This window comes from Mesitornis unicolor, unplaced genomic scaffold (assembly GCF_000695765.1).
Source record: "Mesitornis unicolor isolate BGI_N332 unplaced genomic scaffold, ASM69576v1 scaffold55033, whole genome shotgun sequence".
NCBI classification, from domain to species: Eukaryota; Metazoa; Chordata; class Aves; order Mesitornithiformes; family Mesitornithidae; genus Mesitornis; species Mesitornis unicolor.
This window is the reverse complement of record NW_010176456.1, coordinates 18180-33117: the sequence shown is the minus strand read 5'-3', so window position 1 is coordinate 33117 and position 14938 is coordinate 18180. Positions and strand designations below refer to the sequence as shown.

Below are 14938 nucleotides of genomic sequence, written 5' to 3'. Positions count from 1 at the left end.
CATCATAACATGCAGTCTTCTTCATTATCATAATAGAACTCACTATATAGTACTCTCCATGAGGAAAACACTTTGTCAGTGGTTGCATTCACAGTCGCAAGTAACCAACAGTTTGCTCCGTCGAAGCAAGCTGTGCAGCTTTCAGGCACCTGTATAGGGTGTGCCTGCAAGGTAAATGGGAGCAGGAATCTCTTTTCCTCCACACTTCCCTGTGTGGCCCTGCTTGCTGGATTGCCCTCATGGCGCTTGGGCATGTTCCGCTGCAGGGCTTTTGCTGCTAAAGAAATTTAGAAGAGGGAACTGGTTTGGGTCAAGAAGCACGTGGGTATTTTTTTCTCTTGGAGGCTGAGGATTCGCTGTTGGCTACAGGACAAATACCTCTTCCCGTAAGGCAGATTAAAAAAAAAAAACCATGGGAAAACAATGGTGATACGTTTGTTCGTGTGAAAAGTTTAGGATGCACGCATCTGGAGCAATTAGATGGGATCTTCTCAGGCAATCTGGAACATCTGTGCAGGATGCCTCCATAATGGCAGTGCAGCAATGAGGGTGTCATTGTGTTTTTTTAATATATCCATATAACACACTGGCCCAGCTTGACGTCTAGTGTGCTGTTGCTGTTGCCAAAGCCTGCATGTCCTTTGGCTCTCCGTTCCCAGCATTGTCATTCCTGGTACGGGTCTGCTTTCCGTGACGGGATTTCCTGGAAGAGTATCAAAGCCGTCTTAGCTCTGATCATACACTGGGCAGTGAACTGGCTGCCAGAGTACCCGCTCACTCCCATCAGATTTCCATCACCTGGCATGCAGCGTGTCGCCAGCTTTGCCAGCTCTGCAACTGGGAGCTTGACTGATGCAGCTTTTTGGAAGAGTGAAAGACATCAACATGCTATGAGCGCACAATATTAGAGCAGGAAAATCAAATAAACCAGAGAGTGGGTCAGGGCTTTCAAATTTATTCCCATTTCCTAATCTTGACCAAGCAGTGACCAAGCGTTTACCTTGTGACATTTTTTGCCACCACAAATTAACATTTTGAACTGACTTTGTAAATATAAATTCACTTTATTAAATGACAGACAAACCCAAGAAATTTAAGTCAAAAATGTTCCTTATTTGAGAAAGTCGCAAAAATAATCTTGATTCTTGTCTGGAGCTATGAATACTTTTTTGTGTGAGTCCCTGAACATCACTAAATCAACCTCCTTAGCCTCAATCTAAGGATATTTCCATGCAGGATCCATCTGGAACCAAAAGGATTCCTGAATATGGCTCCGTTTTGGCACAGCTGCTTCCTTTTATTTTCTGTGTGTCTCAGTGTGGTCTCTTAGACTGTGCTGGGGATCGCTGCTGCAAGCAGGCATATGTAGCTTCTCCTCACTATAATCGTCTCAAAAGCCAAAGGCAGAGGGACAAAACCCCAAGCTCATGTATTCAGCATAAAGTAGAAGACCCAGATACTGTTGAAGACGTGGTTCTTGACAGTTTTCTAAAATCTGTGTTTCTGAAATGAACGGTTATGCAGAAAGCAGGTTATTACAGCAGGTCTGCGTGAGGCACAGGTGTGTGGGTGTGACATGAGGGGCATAGCTTGTGCAGGTGACGCTAGTCATCCACCTGGGAGGTGGCTGTAAGACACTGAGTGCATCAGGGACTGCTGATCAAGGTTTCTCCAAAATAGAGGCTCTTCCCAGTGCTCCTGTGGAAAGTCAGGGACAACCGACAGGGTGAGGGTTTTTCCTGAAATTATTATGATGCCCAAGTTAAAAAGTCTCATCAGCTTTGCTTCCTGCTTTCTGCTGGTCCCTACTCTACTGCTAAGTCACTTCCCCTCTAGTTACCATCATACCGTCCAAGGACAAAGGCTGCTGAGGTGCTACGGGTTACCTAGCAAAATTGAAATGCAGCACGGGAAATAAGGGTAGGAGTGATTTGAAGACGACTGATGCTGATTGCCTACTGAAATGGGCCACAAGCAGAGAACAAACAGAAAGGCTGATTAAAGAAGAGTGGTTAGAGTGTAGACAGAGACCAGATAATATTTCAGGTGAGAGCTGCTGTCTGTTTAGGTGTGTGACAAGGGGCTCTCTTAGCGAGCACACAGCTTCTATGCTACTGCAGTAGTAGCACATGCATTAGGTTGCCCCAGTGAAGCATTGCACAGTCCAATTGAAAAAGAAACCAGACTCCTGGGAGTTTCTCATTAACAGTTTTTCTGCAACCAAACCAGCCTTGGTATGACACAGAAGTCAGTTTCAAAAACTTTCAACCCTTTTCTCTACTGCTGTTGCATTATTTTTAAAGCACGATGCTACCCTCATATGCAAAATAATGTCTAGATTATAATGGGTTTTGTTCACATGTACAAACCCCAGTAAAAAAAGTTGAACACAATATATACACTGGGAAATATAATCCTGGAATATGTGTCAATAACATGATTGTTCTGTAAAATAATCCTGCCCACGCTCCCCTTCAGAGATCTCTTCCTCTTTATGCGAGTTGTGTCCACATCAGGGGTGCTGGCTGCGTGTGTCCGAGTCTCATTCTCTTCACAGCGGTCTGAGAAAGAAGTCAGGTCCATGTCCACATCCGTGTCGTGAAAGCAGCCGTCGAAAGCCATTGCTTGCACTGCATCAATACTATACATTCCTGAAGCCTGGCAACAAAGCACAGTTGTTCTGAGTCAAGTGTGAGCCATTTTAGTAAATCATAAATAAATAAAACGGGAAATAAAGAAAGCTTTCTCTTCAGTGTTGTTCCCTCTGTGGAGAGCACATGGAGAACAGGGCTGCCTCACAGTATTGCTATCTATTGCTATCCTTGGGCAGGACATGAGCGAGGAAGGGGATAAATGTGATAAAACACACTGGTCTGAGTGATTACTGCCAGCTTCTGGCTGCAATATGTGCCCCAGCTTCTGGAACAGATAAATTAAACTGCCTCTTCTGTAGGTCTGCATTGCTGGAGTTGTGGGAAATGACTTCAAACATTTCCATGAGTAGTATTTTGATGGGATTATCGAATCACATGAGCAACATATGCACCTTTTTTGTGGTTTTCTCCTTGTGATATTCTAACAAATGAGTTGACACTGGGGGAATATTCTTGAAGCAAAGGTTTTAAGTGAGTGCTTCATAGAAAACAAACATTTAGCTTGTGAATATTTCTGCTTCAGGCACACTTTTTTTAAAATGACTGTCATTCAGTGGGTCTTGGGACAAAAAGGCATCATTAAATCCATCTTCCTAATGGAAAATGGCAAAGCAGAAGCAGCAGAAATAGACTCTGCTTCACAGGAAACAGAAGGGAATATTACATGAGTGCATTTTGGGGTATATTTGAGAGAGAAGAAAAATACCTTGGTCAATAGGTACTTGAGAACAGAATGAAAATTACCTTCCTCTAGGGAAAAAAAATCAGGAGATGTATTCCCTAACCTCTGTGACAAGAAAAGGAAGGGAGAGAAAGCACAGACCTTCTCAAGATCTCAGAGAGGATGATACATTTCCTCCCTTCAGCCAAGTAAAGTGAGATACAGGGTGGAGTCACAGAGATTGTTACTGCATTGTTATAATAGTGGCATATCAGGACCACCCTGTGGCTCCTGTGATGCTTTCTGAAGGCAACAAAACACAGAGGATTGTACCTTGCCCCTCTTTTTGAGCTGCTTTCTCTCTTCAATTGTGGTGAGATAGTTCACTGCTGCATATTCGATGACAGACAGGAAGACAAAAAGGAAGCTGATCCATAAATACACATCCACAGCCTTTATGTAAGACACTTGAGGCATTGAGGCACTTACTCCTGTCATGATGGTCGACATTGTCAGCACTGTAGTTATACCTGCCGAAGAAAAAGGGGAGGTTATCATAATACTGACCAGCTGGTTCTGTTTAGCTCATCACTGTTGCTTGGACAGCACGGCTTTGTGAGGGCATACGATTGACACTGCCTTTAACTTCATTGCGCAGGCTCTGAAAAGTGGAGTGAACCATGAAGGACCTATCACATACGATACTGAAACCAGTAAATCATCTCTCTGCTCAGTGTGTGCAGTTAGAGCTGCGGTACACTAGGTTCACACAGTGGGGACAAAACACTGGTGATTCAGCAGCACATGGAACACGTTCCTGTGACAGCTCTGGGCACTGCTATAGAGAAGGGAAAGCAGGTTTGTGGTCTCCCCTCACTTCCCAGAGCCAGGGTCTCCATTACTCACTTTCTTGTCCCGGGGAATCACTAAGGAATCATCAATTTCCCTCCCAACTCCTTCTCAAATTGTACTTCTTGAGAACAGAGATCAGCTTGTATGTCTCTGTTGTAACTCCATGACTTTCTAAAAACACTCTAGCATAAAAATGCTATAGCCATTGAAACGAAGAAATATTTGGTTTACTTCAGTGTGTCCAGAATTTCACCTCATCTGTTGAATCTCTCCTGTTACATGCAACTGTACATCTCATTTTGTTTTGCTCTACCTCAGGAAAAAAACAAACAAACAAAAAACCCCACACCACCACCCAATCCAGGCCCTTCCTTTTAAAGAAATGAATGTAACACTGGAAGTGAAGACATCTCAGTAACACCTGTGAGACAGCACAGGCTGACAGCATGGCCTTTCAGCTGGATCTCAGTATAGCCTTTCTCCAGTTTTATGCTAGTTTAAGTCCACTGGAACGTACGAGTGTTTTCCCTCTCCCTCTCTGCAAGTTCCTTAGGCTGAAGGATGGAGTTTGAAATATACCATATAAGAGGAAATCAAATTATTTAAAATATGTACACTCTAGGCTAGGGAGCTAAGCTTTTAAAACTTTGTTGTTAACTGTTTCTATAAATTACGTATGAAATGTGCATTATTCATAGAACTCCTGATGCATAACCTTTGGCAGAAATCCATATATGAAAGACCATGATCCGCAAAACCATCTTGACATTACAAATGACCTACTGAAAATTATTATTATTTTTAAAGATGAAGTGAAATTTCTTATAAATAAAAAGAATTGGTAGATGCATTCATAAAAGTAGATAGGAAGTACCATAATTTGTTTTTAGACTAAGAAATAGATTTGTATCTCATGTACTAATAGCTTTAGACTGTGCCAATAGAAACGGATATGAGGTAGCTACAGTCATATTTTTTCTACATTGATATAGCTATAGATAAAAATTGAGCGTTTCTTCAGTACATGCAAGTTTGTTTCTTAATTTTCACTTGTCTAAGAAATACAGCAACATAGAGTTGGCTTCTAGGACTAGGATCAGTACGAATAAAGAACAGGAGCTTCTTTACTGACTCTCAAACCAACAGTTGCAGGACTCGTGCATTATGGTTACATTAGATATCTTAACAAATTTCCATCATATCTTCACAGAGATGCTAATCTTATTCCAAGACCGCCAGCATTAAATTCCCAACAAAGACAGTCTTGAAGTAGTCTTGAAGTAGTATCAACTGATTCATCACTGAGAAAAACAATAACGTTATCAAAAAAACACTATAATTTGCCCTTTTCTCCAGAGCTGTGGTGTTCAGAACTAAAACTGAAAAAGCAGGAAGATGCCAAATTTACTCTTCGGCTTCCACAGAAGCCTGTGTGGCTTGCACAGTTAAGCCACCAATCTAATTACGTTCAAAGTGCCTAGCAGAGGAAGGCTTTGCTACATAGGACAAGTCAGGAAACAAAAAACCAGGAATTAAGTAAAATTCTACATAGGGAAATCTGGAGAATCATCCCTTTTTCCTTCTGTGGTGTCTGAGCTATTTTCTAATATAGTAAAGCCAGTCTGAACAAACATCTCATTTCCAAATGTAGAGGTTGACTGAAGGAGTTTGTGGTAGTGACAACAGTGACAATAATAGTGTTGTTCAGGCAATTACCTGATATTCTTACTTATGCTTGGTGTAAATAGGAAGCTAAGGTAACTTCAAAACCTCTCCCTTACCCATTCTATACTTCCCAAAAGAACATACATTGAAGGTTTACCTAGTGATACCCTCGCAGGAACGGCTCTTCTGTCAATCCAAAATGAAACCCAAGACAGCATCACCATCAGCATGGCTGGAAAGTAGGACTGTAGCACAAAGAAGAAAATATGTCTCCGGAGTGCAAAGTTTATGAACAGTCGATTGTACCAACCTATTGGAAAAAAAGAGAGAGGAACAGGTTGGGGGAGAAGAGAGTTGTGATATTTGTGAGCTTTGTTCACTGGTCCCCTCTTCCAGTAGGAATGGGATATCCACATCAGTAATAGTAAACACCTAAGAAATATTGCCACCACCTTCGTTTTAGATAATGTTTCACACACTGTCCATCAGACCTTATTAAAATACTACTGCCTTGGGAATGAAGCATCACAGCTGAATAAATAAAATACTGTATTATAATTGAGGTTAGGAAATTGAAATACAGCAAACAGACTTCAAGTGAAACTGCCAGGAGAATACAGGCAGAATATAATTGACCAGTCCAGCTAGGACAGTGAAGCCAACACCCTGCCTCCCCCCAAAAAAGTAGCCTGCCTTCTCTCACACTACAAACACCCAGCAACAAGTAGCACTTCTTTGCCTACTGTCAGACCGGTTTGCCTGCCCAACGTCGACTTCAGAGGAAAGGGTGCCATCTAGTGAATTTTGGGGCATGTTCTGTTTGTGCAGCAAAGCAAGTATGATTTCCCTGCTATGGGAGGGAAATCACTTTATAGTGGGGTGAAAAGAAGACAAAAGTGGCTGGCTGCGCAGCATCTGCCTGTCTGGTACAAATAGAGACATCAGTGAGCCTACGTTGGAGCAGTCATGCCATCACAAGAGCGGCTTTATAAAAAAGAATATCTCAACAATAACCCCATTTAATATTAAACATGCTTTATGTGTTTCCAGTTGTAGAGAAGGTTTTTGGTTTTAAAAATTATTGTCTCAAAAATGGATTGAAATTTTTGCTCCTTAGGAGGCCAGGGAACTCCAAAAGCCTGCATGCTACGCAGGTGTATTTCACTGAGATTCATTGGAAGGGATATGCAGAACCTAAAATGCAGAAAGCTGCTTCATGAGCAGCATTTTTGTCCATTTTTTGCCCAAGGCTCTTCAGGGCAAAACTCCAACTAGAGTTGTGCTGATTGTTCCCCACTATTACTTCCTTCAGGGGCAGGATCTGTGTGTAATCATTTCTTCCAACAAGAAGCAAAATAAAAGAACAAAAGAAAGTGGAACCTCTTGACCAAAACAAAACCTCAAAGCCAAAGAGAAGTGTATGTCTACAGAGAGCAGTGTTCTAATCAACAGATATGGTACGTGCATTATTCAGGTACTTCCTAGAGATCTCTGTGACTTAAAAAAAGGTCTTTCCTTTCACCTTTACCCTGCTGAGTAAGCTCATCATCAAAACATCTGCATGAAAGTGTTAAGCATATACACTTTGCAAAGTCAAAGGTGCTGTGAAGGTGCTACAAAGGCCTGGTCACAGGGGTGGTATGAGGTTGCACTGTTGTGAACAAGGCCATATTTGCTTGCATAAGTGTGTTTTGTTGAGAATAGCAGGGCAGAAAGAAGCCAGCTGAGTTCCTGGAACCCAGTTTCAACACACAGTGATAGCAGTTTGGTGGAAAATGTCCGTGTCTCCTTGCAACAAGGACAAGTTTGACGTAGTTCTCAGCAAGGCACAGTTATGATAGTAAGGTGTCACTTGCCCTCTTCTCACATGACAGTGGTTCTTGAAAGCTGGTGCTCTGTTCTAAGGTCATGCACGAGCAAGAGATAAGGGTGAAGAACCTGATCAAGCTGTGAATTCCTCACTGCTTAGACTGCATCATAATTTAAACTGAAATTTATACATTATCAGCCGCCGCAGACTTGAATAGCTCTTTTTTAAATGCAAAAACAAGCTATCCTGTAAATAAAATACAATAAATAAATCTATTTGCAGCTTTCCTGTATGTCTTAAAGGTTTTTTTCCGAAGTGTTATGCATTTCACCATATTATATAATTTCTGTTTTATTAATCTGCCTTGATATAAAGGGCAGTATCTGCACTGAAATGAACTGACTCAGTCTGGAAAGTACAGTAGCATGCATGCTGTTTTATCTGGTTAAAAATGTAGGTTAGACTATTTACTTAGAGAAGTATTTCCAAATTTATAATTTCATGTACAAATACAAAGAAAATAAAACCCACCTTGCATGAAATCAAGACTAAAATAAACTCCTAAAGCCTTATGCAGTATGCCAGAAAGTATAGTTCAAGATCTATAGGGAGAAATATAAACCTGTCTGGGGCAGATGATACCTGTATTTAAACAACGTAGCACTGACATAAAGAGATTTTTTTTCCTGCAACTTTATGTATAAACATGGAACATTAGGCAAACCATGAATTAGACCTCAATAGGTTATAAATGCTCTCATGTGGAAATCTTAGTAGACTTTCAATGGCATTTACAGCTCCAAAAATGAAGATATTTTAGACAAAAAAAACACACTGATGTTCCTCTTGTTTACTTTCTAGTACTTGACGCTTTATGGTTTACATTTTCAAGCTTTTCTTTAACCAGGACCAAAAGATTCCTGTAAACCAAATACTCCAGTGGCTTTCAGAGAAGCATCACAATTTTGCAAGATCTCACATCAGCATATAATTGGTTGTTGTGCTTTTTTTTTCAGTTTGCTATTGTTAGATGATAAATTACAAGTAGTATTGTGGCCTCTCTCAGTAGCAACAGTCATTTATTAGCAATGAATTTGAATGTGAAAGACATTCTGCATGACTGTGTCTTGTGCTTCTTTCTTCTAATGACAGGGGCTTACTATACCAGTACTGCTGTAAAAAGCTAGTCCACTGGAAGCACTGAATTCTTCGATGAAAAACTGGGAGAGGGAGATGTGCTCATCTGTGGTCAGGGACTTGTTTCCATGTTTCCAGTATAACATCAGATCATCTTCATTGTATGCATCTGTGAGAAAGTAAAAACTAAATCACCTCTCCTGCTGGAACAATGCTTGTTTCTTTTCTTAGGGGTAGGAGAACTCTCAAACAATTTGGGAAAACCCCAAATAAATATTTTTTTTCCACATTAATTTGCCAGTCAGTTGACATGGAAAAATTTGCAAAGCCCATATTGCATCTTGTGGAGCCCAATCCTGCGCCCTGCCAGCAGCTTACCTTGACAGATGGGGACACGGGCATGTTCAGGGTCACAGGGCACATAGGGTCAGAGCTCTGGAGCTGCCGCACTGAGCAGACTGCCTGAACACTGGGGATCTGTTCTCGTTTCCAAGACTAAACAACAAACCAGCATCACAGTCTTACTCATAATCCAAATAAGAATAAACTTTAAGATATCAAAAGGCTCTGCAAAACAGAATTACCTTTTGTTGTCCAGCTCTATAGCTTACTACAGACAACTGAGTCAAGGGTGAGAAAGAAGACATTGCTCTGTAATACAAGCACTCATTTTAATTTTTCCATGAGTTCAAATACTGACATCTTATTTTACTTTTAATTTGCACTTTTTTTCTCAGTAAAAGCATGATTTTTGACAGAGGAAACATTTTTAGATTTGGGCCTTGGAATATCAACCCAGTCAAAACAAAGCAGGGTGCATCATGGTTTTTCTATCTTCCCAAAGCTCACTGAGTTCTGGAAAGATCCCAAACTGACCACAGTTTAATATGTACAGGTTGAAGGGTACAGGTCACACATCAAAATTAGTTAAAAAGGTATTATGTACAAGATGGAGTGCTAGCAAGAATGCACATGTGAAGAACAGGTATGAATTAAACTTACAGCTTTCCAGTTCTAAGGAACAGTTCTGAGTGTCCAGAGGAAACCTACTGAAATCCATGAAACACATAGCAGAAACTGTTATTCTGCAGAAAGGAACAGAAAATCAGAAATTAAATGAAAAAATTCATGCTTTCTTAGTGCTGTGCAGACATCTTGGTGAGATCCCCAATAGATCTGCTGTTTAGAATCCTAATGATTGAATGTTTCTACTTTTTTTTAGATGCTTCTAAAATTGCTTCAAGATAGTGAGATAAAGCTAAATCAGCATGAGAATGTATTTTTTAAACATAAAAAGTCTTTTCTATTAAGTACATTACCTTAAATTTTTAAACTCCTTACTGGCCTGATCTTTCATTAGCCTTTCACACATTTTGCTGTGAAAGGTTATACTTATGAAGATTAACAAGGGGAGTTCACATTTCTTGACTGGATTTCTTGTTGACTTAAGTAGATAATATTACAGATTAGAGCAAATACTATTCCAAGTGCTATTTTCACAGCTAGAATGGTTATAATATTTAATTGCATAAACAGATAAGCTGTAATTTCTGGAAGCCTACTCTCCTCTTCAAAACCATGGAAATGCTTAGACTCTAAAAAGCTTAAGGAAATCTAGACAAAGACATTGTTTTGCATTCCACTTGCTTTTTCAGAAGTGTTTAGAAGCTAAATGTGCATCAGCACTTTAAGTAATAAACAAAAGAAAAAGCTAGAGGCAGCAATTTAAATATGGTCAATATTGCCAAATTTCCCTTTCTTGTCACAGCTTGCATGGTATTTGATGCTTTAGTTTGATCTTTCAGTTTTCTCCAAACTGAATCCTACAGGGATTTAAGTGATAAGTGATATACTGGATATATAAGTGATCTTTGAAAACTTGTGATCTGTAATCATACTGTAGCTGAATTTTTACAAGTATAACATTTTGCTGCCTTGAAATGAGTTTGTAAGATCTTTAAAATCATGCATAAGACATCCAGCTATGTATGTTGTTTCCATCTTTTAGCTATTGACTAAAGGATCAGGGGAACAACAAGAAAATGTTGATTGAAAAATAAATAAAGGCTATTTTAGCAACAAATCTAGATTTCTGTTCTGCTTTGCTTCAATAAAATCCTGAATGCTAGGCACTGAAGAAAAACTGTGGAATACGGAGATTTCTTGCACATAAGTATTTGGAATATAATCTACCCACTGCATGTAAAACTGGCAATATAAAAGGGTGTTTGATTCTCTAGGAACTAACACATTAACACCACTCAGGCTAAAACACATTGTTTCACCTTAATAATTTTAAAACCTTGGTTCACCAACCTTTAGGTCATCCTACCTCAGAGTTTGTTAAGATCTGATAGAAGAGGAAAGGAAGAGGACAGGGCACCTCCCCTTCCTGCTTATGTCCAGAAAAGTTTGGCAGGAACTCTGGGGCTTTGCTGTTCACTGGCCCAGGAAGGTGAGTCTAGCTGCAAACTCACCTGTCAGAGCAAGGAGTCATCCAGTACACATCATCTGGTAATGCAGGGATGGGGAAAAACAACTGTGGGAGCCCAGAGAATGAGGGCAAGGAAGAAGAGTCAAGCACCAGCTTGCAAATGTGATGCAGGACACAGAGCAAGGGCTCCATCACTGAGAGGAGTCTGAGCAATGAGCAGATATAGCAAATTGATTCACACTGTGTCTGTCCCTCAGCTCCACTTCCTTCTTTTCCTTCCCTTCCATCTCACTTTCTCTTTCTTCTCCATTTCTGTGGTCTCCATCACACACTCCCTTTGGTTTGTAACCATTTATGCACAATTTCTTGCTGTGTCTTGGCAACACTACCTCTCCAGCAAGCTGACAGAACGTGTTTGCCCATCTTATGTCCCTGTGCCACTCTTCTTTCCCCCAGAAAAATGTGTCACACCCCTCTCACGGAGAACCACTGCTGTAAGCCTTAGTGCAGCAGTGCAGTTCCTCTGATCTCTCCATCTCTTTCATGAAGCATGGAAATGAATATAGCAATAATACACATACTTCATTGTTTCTCTCTGGTCAGTGTGGTCCTTGAACATACACTATTTTAAAGTGGTGTACAGCTGCTGTGAGGGTTTCTGCACATCTTCATGAGAGAGCAGATAAATTGATTACTTGTTGGAACAATTATTACATAACCAAAACCTCAAGTGCTTGCATAAATCTTCAAACTCTAGATTGGTTGAAATATCACCTCTGTGCACAGGCCTAATTAGTAACAAACTGGAGAAGTGTGATTTCTGCAATGCACAGGCCTCAGAGCCTTTACCCTAGACGGAAAATTCCTCCATTAAAACTGTTTCTGCCACATCATGCAAATCTGCTTCATAAAGAAAAGCAGTAACACATAGATAGAAGGAGGACACATTTAATGACCTTGCTGTTCCAGTCCTGGAATTGCTGTTTCACTTCCCAGTTCCCTGCAGTCACACAACACACCTGTCTAACATTGCTGACATCAGCACCAATAATCTGCTGTCTGTGTCTATCTGGAGGCCCGATTAATATCAATGGCAAGTTTACAGGTATCTCATGGTGAAAAAAGCTGAGAAAATAGCAGCTTTAAAAGACTCAGGGAAAAAAAAAAACAACACATTTGTTCTTTGCTAATAATTCTGGCCTCCACTGTACTCATCTGTGAAACTACTGCAATATTGCTCAAACTACTGGCAATGAATTAACACTTGATAAACTTCAGCAATATTTACATCAGATTAAAAAACTGCCATTATCCTGTGGCAGGAAACAATATGTGAATGATGGAAAAATACGTTATCTATAAGTTATCAGTCCTAAATTCATTTTCCCACAGGTACACTGGTCACCAATTCCCATTATCTGATGCCAGGAGATTAGCAGCAGTCCACTATCAGAATCTTAACTGCAAGTATTTCAGGTAATTTCTCACTGTACAGACTATTGGTCCACAACTGCAGTCATGAAGTTTCTTATAAAAGGATATTGTTCTTACCGTAGACTGAAGAGCACATTGCCATCAGGGTATACTCGGAGCATGACGTTTTCCACAGTTGTATCATGGATGAAAGATCTTTTGGAGTGTACAAAAAATACATCAGGTACCCAGATCTTTTTTATGAGTCTTCCATCAAAAGTCATACTTTTGTTTTTGTTACTACGAAACGAAAGTCTCTCATCCTTCCAATAATGTCTGAGATATAAAGTCATTGTGAAGTCCTTTGTTTAATTAAAAATAAAAGAAGACAATGCTTGTTTTATTCACATGCAATAGAAAACTGTAAAAAAATAATCAACTCATGCAAAGGATCAATTTCTTCTCTGGACATTATCTGGAGGATCCTCAATGAGAGGACTCAAACACCACTCAATAAGTTTAAATATAGATTAGAACTACCTCTGAAATATTGGCTGTTTGCTTTGTCACTGGTGTCTGAGGTTCATATTTCAGTTATATTTAGATAAAACTTTTACAGATTTCAGTGGCTGCTGGATTGGGCCATCAGTGAAGTGATAAAGAAACTTTAAAACCAACCAATGGCAAATGGAAAGGGGTTTCCATTGGAAATCTTCACAAGCTTTTCTAAGAATGGACTGTGGTTCCTCTACAAAGTGACTGATTCGAGTTCTTAATGAGCATTAAGTGAATTTGTAATCCATTAATCCTTACATTTTGTACAAATATTGCACAGGGGTTTTAGATTAGTATGTTTATGAATGAAAGGCATCATAAAGAAGCAATATGATGAATTTCATAAGAGTAAGCAATTAAATTTTACAAGAATTACGATTTTTATTAATATGAAAGATTTTTACCAGTATTTTCTCATCCTATTTAGAAAAAGGACATGACTGCAAATACACATATGGAAAGAGATGGAGAGTATGCTGCAAATGCAGTCTGAGCTTCTGCACAGCCTGACTGTTCTGTGCTCACCTATGTAATTTTACATTATTAAGCAGACATCATTTTTCTCAGTAGAACAATTATTTCTGAAAAGAATACTGGGAAGATACTTGGGTCTTCCCCTGTAATATGATTTTATGCCCATGTGAAATGCACTGATTTGGGTAGATTTGCAAAGGCAGGCAGGGGTTCATACTCACAGATCCCGTTGCAAGCTCAACACCTATGAGAAGAGCTTTGCAAAGTTAATGTGTCCTGCTATTCTAGGACTGAACAACTTGATACTCATGTCTGGGTGGCATTATTAATGACAATTTCAGCTGAGGAATGAACAGCCTGCATTCCAGTGCTACAGGTCCTTTATTGTAGTGAGGGCATCTCCTTCCTAGGACCATTCCTGGAACTGATCTTTGTATTTCCATTGGTTATGACCATAGCTGCACCTATGCCAGAAATGATAGGAATATTCAGAGCTGCATAAGCAAAGGAAGCAAAGGACCTGAGGCTTCATAATCTAATGTGCACAGCTCTAAGAGCTCATGTGGAAGCCCATGGGGCTTACTGAATGGTTGGCATTTTCAAGTAAGAGCACTATCCACTCTGATCTGTTCTTCTTGCCCAGGGAAAAATTCAACATGTGCTTTTATATATCATTTGCTAGTTTAAACAGGAATGACGTGCATGCTTCAAGGCAAGATTGTGCTCTTTAAGAGTTTGCTTTCTTTAACTGCATTATTCTATATCATCCAGTTGGATGTTTCTGAGACTCTGAATTTTGCCTGAAATTCTTTATTCCAGTTCCACAACCAACTTACCATGTCAACTTCAGATATGCTGTCAATGCTTTCTACCTGCACATCAATGCCCACAGGTATTGGCGACCCTTCAATGCAACAGAATGAAAGAGTGATGAGGAGCACAAATCCGTATTTTTAGAGGGTAGACTGTGTATTAGCAACGTACAGAGAGCACCCCATCCCAGCATTTACTATGGTCTGTCCACCTTAGTATACTGAATGAGAAAGTCCATGGCAACAAATTAAAACCCGATGCTAAATAGTTATAAAAACAAGTACAAAATCTTCAGTGATCTTTTTGCTGCTAGTCTAGTTCTTACTGGCATTGCAGTTTGGACAGCAGGGCCAGCTTCCTTGTGATGCCAAAGCTAAGGAGCTGCTTGAAGTGCTATTTAGAACTGTCACAGTGAACAGCTGAGTAAATAGGTTGAATACATCAAAGACTGTAAAGCTTACTTACCAGTT

General features: G+C 39.9%; 1 protein-coding gene across 1 annotated transcript in view; it reads right to left on the bottom strand.

Moving 5' to 3' along the window:
- Positions 1 to 2355: 2355 nt before the first annotated feature.
- Positions 2356 to 14938, bottom strand: part of GABRR3 (gamma-aminobutyric acid (GABA) A receptor, rho 3) — a 29403-nt gene continuing 16820 nt past the window's right edge. Inside the window, exons 3-9 of the mRNA XM_010181728.1 lie at positions 14492 to 14559; positions 12765 to 12988; positions 9782 to 9864; positions 8808 to 8948; positions 5990 to 6142; positions 3649 to 3845; positions 2356 to 2658 (exon numbers count right to left, since the gene is read on the bottom strand). Of these exons, the coding sequence (XP_010180030.1) occupies positions 2356 to 2658; positions 3649 to 3845; positions 5990 to 6142; positions 8808 to 8948; positions 9782 to 9864; positions 12765 to 12988; positions 14492 to 14559 (1169 nt within the window). The remainder of the gene's footprint in view (positions 2659 to 3648; positions 3846 to 5989; positions 6143 to 8807; positions 8949 to 9781; positions 9865 to 12764; positions 12989 to 14491; positions 14560 to 14938) is intronic.